This window comes from Cygnus olor, chromosome 25 (assembly GCF_009769625.2).
Source record: "Cygnus olor isolate bCygOlo1 chromosome 25, bCygOlo1.pri.v2, whole genome shotgun sequence".
NCBI lineage: Eukaryota > Metazoa > Chordata > Aves > Anseriformes > Anatidae > Cygnus > Cygnus olor.
This window is the reverse complement of record NC_049193.1, coordinates 932880-940966: the sequence shown is the minus strand read 5'-3', so window position 1 is coordinate 940966 and position 8087 is coordinate 932880. Positions and strand designations below refer to the sequence as shown.

At 59.7% G+C, this 8087-nt stretch overlaps 1 protein-coding gene across 1 annotated transcript; it reads left to right on the top strand.

Annotated features, from left to right (window-relative positions):
* The first annotated feature begins 4928 nt into the window (after nucleotides 1-4928).
* LOC121059908 (elongin BC and polycomb repressive complex 2 associated protein) lies at nucleotides 4929-7786 on the top strand. Its single transcript, XM_040537123.1, has one exon. The coding sequence runs from the start codon at nucleotides 5528-5530 to the stop codon at nucleotides 7784-7786; it is 2259 nt and encodes a 752-aa protein (XP_040393057.1). The 5' UTR covers nucleotides 4929-5527.
* Nucleotides 7787-8087: the final 301 nt, after the last annotated feature.

Sequence of the window (8087 nt, the reverse complement as noted above, 5' to 3'; positions counted from 1 at the left end):
GTTCAATATGAATCACAAACTGCCCATGGAGAGGAAACTTTCTAAGGAGAGAAATCCTGAAAAATAACTCTGTCCCATGGGAAGGCGAGGGAATATCTCTGCCCTTGAGTGCATCTGAGAGCATTTTAGCAATCCCTGGCTGCTGGCAGCACGGAGGTGGGTTCTGGAGAAGGGAGGCAGTCGCAGAGCCACCACAGCCCCAAGCAAAGGCAGCGTTTTCACTCGGGCCTGGCTGGCTGGCTGTCCGTCCATCTGTCCTGCAGGCCGGGCCGGGCTGGTGGCGTTTGGATCTGCTTCTCTGGCTCCCTCCTGTAGCCTGTAAAATGTTACAGAGACGTTTAAAAAGCCAGTGCACCAAGTGATTTGTAGAAATATTTTCATCCCGGACAGTTTAAGTGCCTGTCAGGAGTAACTGCCTCTGATCAAAATATTACGGGTCTTAGGCAGTGCCTGGTGCTGAGGCTGCTTTCAGCTCCCTGCAGACGTGGTGGGCTGCCTCTGGGTCTTCTAAAACCATTTGAAATTAAATAATAATAATAATATTTTCCTTGCAAACACCCTTCATACCCGAGCCAAAGGGCTTCTCCATGATCCCCCCAGAGGTGTGGAGTGTCCCACTGGGAGCACAAGGCCCTTCCTGCCCCTCTGGCAGGGAGATGCAGCCTCGCCATGTGGGTTTCAGGATGGGACCAGCCGCGTGGGTGCTTTCTGAGGGGTGCCTGTTCTGCACAGGGGCACGCTCAGGCTGTCCCTTGCTGTGCGGCCCTCTGCGTGGAGCGATCTTGGCACTGTTTTTGCCACCTGATTTTCTGGGATTTGTTTCCCAACAGAAAAAGAAAGATAATAAAATGATTTTGTGCAATTGACATAATTAAATGGGACCAATGCTAGTTTCTAATCACCGTTTCTGTGGAAAATTGGACATAGCTCCTCTCTAAGTACCTCCTGCTCTGTGAAGCTCTCTGTGCTTTCCCCTGCCCTCCCCCCAGCTCCCCCCAGCACTGTCCTGTTCTGTTTGCACCTGCCTTTCACACACGTTTCCCCCCTTGCTTGCTTAGTGGGCTCTCCACAAAGGCTGGTGAACTTGGGAAACCCGCGAGTGAGCTCTGAGCCGTGTGAGCAGACCCAAATGGGCCATTTGCTGCCACAGCCTGACCTGTGCTGAGAGACCTGACGTACCGGGAGCCCAGCCCCAAAATGCTTCCTCCTTGGGTCAGCACAAGCCTATCTGGAGTTTTCTGGAGGTTTTTGCTTTTTTTTTTTTTTTTTTTTTTTTCCTGCCCCAGCCTTTGATTCCCACCGGCACCCTCGCACCAGGTCAAAGAGCAAGCGAGGTGCTGAGGAAGCCCCAGCTGCTTGCCCCAGCTGAGGGAGGCGTTTGCAGGCTCCTTGCTTCCTACAGCCCGAGAGCCTCAGCAGTGCTGGGGAGGTGCAGAACCTCCACGGAGCCGTGCAGGACGGATCCATCCCACCTTGAGCCCGCAGAGCCAGTGCTGGTGCCCGCTGCCTGGTTCCCAGTGCTTGGTGCCCATCGGGGAGGGCCAGGTACACGTGCGCCGGTCTCCTCCCCACCAGCAGCCACCCGCACCCTGTCCTCACGTGTGAACTTTGGTGCCAGGCAAAACTGTACCTCATCCACAGCTAGACCCACTCAGGACATTGCGTTGGGGTCTGCTTTCCAAGCAAGCTGGCTCCCCAGCAGTAAGGTAGCCGGAGAGGCTCCCCCTCCTCTTATTTCGCTCCGAACTGCCCGCGTACCCCAGCTCCAACACCCCTCTGCCGAGGGGAAGGGAAAAGGGTGGGAGATCGGGGGGTGCTGCTGTGCACCCTGTGCCGCCAGGATCCTGGGAAATGGGAATATCCCAACAACCTGGTAACTTGTCCTGCTTCCTGCGGAAACTGCCAGCCAACCGACAGGCATAAGGCAGAAACCTGCCAGGGCCCATGGGTGGCATTACCGCAGTGACCCCCGGGTGGTTGTCTTCTGCCTCAGGGGGGGGATTGGCACCCCTGGCCCCTAGAGCAGGAGCTGGGCTGGATGCAAATGTGCACAGTGCCAGCTTGCCGGCAGTGCCAATTCCCAGGATGAGCTCGGTCAGCGGCTGCGGCTCAGCAGCTGCACTGCAGGGCTGGGGTCGAGCCCCCCCTGCCCACCCCAAGACCTACAGCTCATCCTGTGGCCACTTCCACAGCAGGCCTGCCACGACTGTAGCGATGCACATATGTATGTGTAAAAGCTGTCACACACCTAACAGCTCCAGCTCGTCTACAAAATCATAAAGCAGCATCGAAGGTGATAAGGCAAGGGACAAGGGGCTCATTATGCATACAGTAAGTGACCCAGGGCCGGGGCAGCAAGGGACGCTTACGGGGAAACACAGAGCCCTTACGGTGCTACTGAAACCCCTGCGCCTCCGAACCACGGCCCTGCTGCGAGCACCCAGCCCACCACCGTGGACGGGTGGGTTCGCAGGGTCTTCATGCCCCACGTCGAGCTGTCTGTGTCTGTACAGAGACATCAGTGCGTGCACACGCACACATATTCCATACCGAACTTTATTCATAGCCAAAATATTGTCTATCTGGGTTTCTATTGACAGAGATTTAATGGGAAATGACGTATCTATACATTTGCCTGTGCGCGGCTTGTGAGCCCTGTTTCCTCCTGGCTTGCGATCAGGGGTCTCTGTGTCCTCTCTAAAGCCCTACGAGCGGTCAGAAGCAGTTTATTGCGCTGCTCGAACTTGTATTTTCTTTACAAGAGCCCCTCATAAACCCCGCGGCTGCATCAGCTGCATCGGACAGGGATATTACATGCCAGCTCCTTCCCTCCACCCCACGCTCCCCTCCTCCAGTCTGGCACGGAGCAATGCTCAGCCTATAGGTAAAATGGCTCTGGCTTTCTGTGGAAACAAAAATACGCAGGATCTCCCTTCTTATTTGCAAAGGGAAACTCCAGTCTGGCTGCAAGCAGGACTTCTCGTGGTCCCTCGCGGCGAGCTGTGCCGACAGCAGCCCCTCTGCAGCAGCCAGCTGCAGGATCCCCGGACCGGCCACGTTCCGTCCAGCGCGATGCAAACTCTCCCCCCTCCCCTCTGCCCAAACAAAGAGGAATTTCGTGTTTGTGTTGGACGGCAGACCTTTACTCACAGGAAACTCTCTGCCTGTGGAAAACGAGGGTGAAATGTGCTGGTTTAATGCAGCCAGATCTGGAGAATGTGGCATTTTCTTTTCTCAGCAAGGCCACGAGTTTGTGGGGTGTGCGCGCACATGTGTGCTAGGAAGGGGAAAAATCCTGCCATTGATTTCTTCTGCAGCAGGATCGATACGGCATCGGCTCGCCTGTGCGTGAGGCTTGCCTCTCGTCTGTCGGCGAGAAGGTAAATGCAAATCAGGTGATCTCCGCTCCCAAATTAAAGGCAATGTTGGAGTTATTTTAATTTTTTTTTACACACATACTCAGGAATGTGCTTCCTCCTCCTCCTCCTATGGGATTGTTTCTAAATCGGGATCATTTGTGGTTGATTGTACATATAGTTTAACAAATTATTATTATCAAATTACTCAGATTTTGCCATTTGAACCACAAAAAAGGAGAGGAAGACTAAAAGCAACTTTTCATGTGGGAGACAGACGAAGCTTAAAAGGGAACAGCATGCGCTGCAGAGCTGCAGCCTCCCTTCCCCCAAAAAGGTTTCCGAGGTAACTGTTTCCCCAAAATTAGCCTCCTGAGCAGAGAGTTAAAATCACTCGGTCCAGCCTCCGCGGCTGCACGCCCTTCGCTCAAGTAGCTCCAGGTTTATAAAGAAATAGAAGGGACGGGACAATGGAGCTCCGGGCTGGGTGAGGGTGGGTTTTTTACCCTCCCTTAGAGAGAGAAATCTGCAATCGTCCTTTTGGGAAAACGGCGTCTGGTTTGTAAGGCAGGAGCGAGCTACCAAATGCCGAAGAAGTCTTGGGACTTAAAGTTTGAAATAAAGTTAAGCAGCGCACAAAGGCATGCAAATGAATTTCCTTTTTTTTTTTATTCCTCTCTTTTTTTTTCTTTTTCGTTTTCTTTCTTTTTTCTTTCATTTCATTTCTTTTTTTTAAAGACAGAGTTTGGAAGAAAAAGGTGAAAAGTGAATAAGGCAAGCGTGTGAGTAAAAAGGAATATGAGTATCTTTGCATTGCTTTTATTTGCACTGTTGCCGATGTTATTGTTGATTCTAAGCTCCAGTCCGTGCTCATTCCAGATCATAAATACAGTAATTGGCAATTAATAAGCATTCCACTCCGGGTTGCACGATGAATTGTTGCAGAGTCAATCGTTTTGAACAACTCGCTTAGAGTAAAACCTTGCACGGTTTATTAACTATATACGTGCACGCACACACACCCATCCCAGAGGAATTCGGAGAGATTTTGGAAAGCGCAGCAACCTCCCCGCAGCCGAGCCGGAATGCCCCAGCCCGAACAAAGCAGAGGCGCCGGGCGAGCTGAGCCTGAAACTACCTCGAAAACGCAGCGTTTTGTGTTTTTTTTTTTGGTTCGTTTGTTTTTGTTTTTTTTTTCTCCCCCATTTTAATTTATTTTTTTCTTAAAGAAAAAAAAACGGTGGCTATTGTGTGGGACTGCCCTGGCCGGGGGGCCGGGCGGGCGCGGTGCGGGGCCGCGCGGTGCGGTGCTGCGCGGGGCCGCGCGGCGCGGTGCGGGGCTACGGGGCCGCGTGGCTGCGGGGCCGCGCGGTGCGGGGCTCTGGGGCTGCGCGGGGCCGCGCGGTGCGGTGCGGGGCCGCGGGGCCGCGCGGGGCTTGCGCGGGGCTTGCGCTGCGCGGGGGTGTGCGTGTGAAATGTTGGGGGGCCGTGACGTCACGGCGCGCCGCTGCCCAATCAGCGCGCGGGCCGCGGGCCCGGCTCCGCGGGGTGTTCCCAGGATGAAGCGGCCGCGGCGGCGGGGCCGCGGGAGCGGAGCCCGGCCAAGGTGGGAGCGCCACGGAGCCCCGGGGCTCCCCCGCCTCGCCGCGGCCCCGCCGCTGCCGCTTCTGCCGCCCCCCCCGCGCCGGTAGCTTTGTTTGCTCAAGCATCTCAGGGGCTTCGCGCAGCGGAGGGGGGGCTGCGCTTGTTGCTACCCCCCCCCCCCTCCTCCCCCCCCCCTCCCCCCCCCCGGGGGTTATTTTCGGAGGGGAAGGTGGGGTGCGCGGCCGCGGGGTGGGACCTGGCTGGGGGGAGCCCGGAGGATGCGAGATGTTTGACTTTCTTTTTTTTTTTTTTTTTTTTTTTTTTGCCGGGGAGGGGGAAGACGAGGAGTCGAGCCCCAGCCCGGGAGGAGCTGGGTGTTTGGAAGATGTTGCGAGCCATTGACCGGAGCGTTTGAAGGGGCGATCGGCTGCTTTGGCTTTTTTTCTTTTTTTTTCTTTTTTTTTTTTCCCCTCCCCCCTCCCCCACCTCTCCGGAGGGGTAGGGATGTGTGATCAGGGAGTGGAAACAAATATGTCCTTATTTTCAATGCCCCCTTTGAAAGAGACAAAGTAAACGCTCCTTGCAAAATGTTCCTGACCTGCGAAGGGACCTTCGGAATTGTTCCAGCTACCATGGATTACAATGGGGAAGCCAGGCCAGGGGATTTTCATGCCGGCTATCAAGAAATCGAAGGGATAAACTTGGGATACTTACAGATCAATGGCACCCAGATGTTTGCCTTGGCCCAGGTCCTCAGCGACCTGTTTAAGGATATCCCCAGGACCACCATCAGCAAGAAGATGGAAACCTTAAAGATCAAGAGCCGACGCTGCGATCTCAAGGAGCTCCGGACCCTCAAAGCCATCCACTCGGTGCCCACCCGCGCGGTGAAATGCTCGCTCATATCCAAGGCGGACCTGGAGGCTCTCTGCACCTCCTGCAAGAGCCTCAGCCCCAGGAGGAGAAAGAGGAAAAGGAAGAGCAAGCGGAGGGAGCAGCTGCTGCTGCCGGACCCCGGGGAGCTCTTCGCCTGCCCCCGGCCCCAGCTGCTGCCGCCCTGCCGAGCCGGCGCCTGCTGCGCGCCGGCGGCCCCCGGGCGCCCCAAGCTGCCCCCGGCCTTGGCCAAGGCGCGCTCGGCGCCGGCGGCGCTGCTGCCGCAGCCGTTCCACCACCGGCCCTTCCCCGGCCTCGAGAGGGCCCCGCGGGGCCGCCGGGGCTGCGGGCTGGCGGAGCGCGGCGGGCTCTTCGGCGGCGCGCTGGGCGCCTACCCCCGCGACCTGGCGCTGCTGCACCCCGCGGCCGCGCACCCCGCCGCGCACCCCGCGGCGCTCGCCGAGCCGGGCCGGCGCAAGCGGGGCCCCTGCTGCGCCAAGGGGCTCTTCCCGGCCGAGAAGGGCCCCGGGGGGGCCCGGAAAGGCCGCTCGTCCGCCTTCCCCGGCTCCAAGCGGCAGGGCACCTCCGCCGGCTACTCCAGCGACTCGGACTCCAGCCTGGACTTCGGCGGGTCCAGCCCCGCCACCTCCAGCGACTCGTCGGAGGAGGAGGAGGAGGAAGAGGAGGAGGAGGAGGAGGAGGAAGGGGACACGTCGTGCAGCAGCGAGGAGGGCAGCTCCTCGGAGTCGGAGAGCAGCTCGCTGTGCAGCGGGGACTCGGTGCAGAGCACCCGGTACAGGCAGGCGGCTCTGCCCCGCTTCCAGCCGCAGCCCCCCCGGGAGCCCCTCGGAGACGAGCGCCCCGCGGAGCCCCCACCGGGCGCGGGCAAGGCGCTGCGCCCCGACCCCGACCTCCTCTTCCTCTCGCAGCAGCTCTGGGCCAGGACTTTGCGAGCATCAACTTCGGAAAGTTTGAGCCCGGCTCCAGCCCTGGGCTCGGGGGCCCAGCCGCAGCCGGAGCTGTACGCAAAGCAGGAGGCCTCCCCTTCCTCCTCCTCCTCCTCTTCCTCCTCCTCCTCCTCTTCCTCCTCCTCCTCCTCCTCCTCCTCCTCTTCCTCCTCCTCCTCTCCCCCTCCCTCCCCGAGCAGCACCCCTGGGGGGGACCCGCAACAAAAGGAGGGCGGCTTTGGGGACGCAGAGCCCTGCGCCAAAGGGAAGGATTTGCACAAAGATGCCTCGAACAATAGAGCCTCGTTAGGCCCCAGTGACCAAGCAGAGAGGCAGAGCGAAGCTTTAGCCGGCCGAGCGGCTTCCCAAGAGCCGGCCCCGGGCTCGGCCCCGCAGCCCCCGGCCCCGGAGCTGGCGGGGAGCCTCGGCCCGGCGCCCCCCGGGGAGGCGGGGGAGCCCCGGCGGGAGCACTTTGACAGGCTCATCCGGCAGTCCAAGCTGTGGTGTTACGCCAAGGGGTTCAACGTGGACGGGAAAAGTTTGCGCCACGGAGGGAGGACGGAGCCCTGCAAAGCTGCAGAGCTCAAATCCCCCGGCTCCAAAAGAGCAGAGAGCCCCAGCACCTTGTCAAACAAAGCTTTGAAAGGCAATGGCTCGGAAAGGAATGCCAAGCGCAGACGCCTTGCCAGAGGCGCTGAGGCAGAAAGGCAACAGAGCTCCTCTAAAGGGAGGCCACAAAAGACTCAAAGGAGGAATGCCAAAAAGGGAAACACTCATTGCAAACGCCTCGGCAGCGCCGGGCCAACCCCGCCTCGGAATTCCTTCAGCCTCATGGGCAACTTCCCCTGTATTCCCTCCCTGGTTGTGGGGGAAGATGGGGACCTGTGTCCTGCCTCCTCCCTGGGGGTCAAAAACTCCTGGGCCCTCTCCAAAACTCACCCGCTGTGGAGCTGGCACCTGGGGGGCAACGCCATCCCGGTGCCCCCCAGCCTCAAATTCCGGGGCTATAGCTTGGAGGATCTCTAAGGACCGCGGACGGCCCGGAGGAAAGGTTTACACGCAACAGATGCGAGCCGCAGGGCGGGCGGGGGCCGGGGCCGGGGCCGGGGCCGGGGCCGGGGCCGGGGCCGGGCGGGGGGCGCGGGGCCGGGCGTGGGGCGCGGGGCCGCCCCGAGATGCCGAGCCCCGGGGGCGGCCGGGCCGGGCTCTGCCGGCGAGGGGGGCCCGGGCCGGGTGCGGGGCCCTGAGCGGGTGCGGGGGCCGGGCGGGGGCTCCCCGCTCGGGCCCCGGCTGAGGTTTCGGTCCCTCCCGTGCGCCGGGGCCCGGG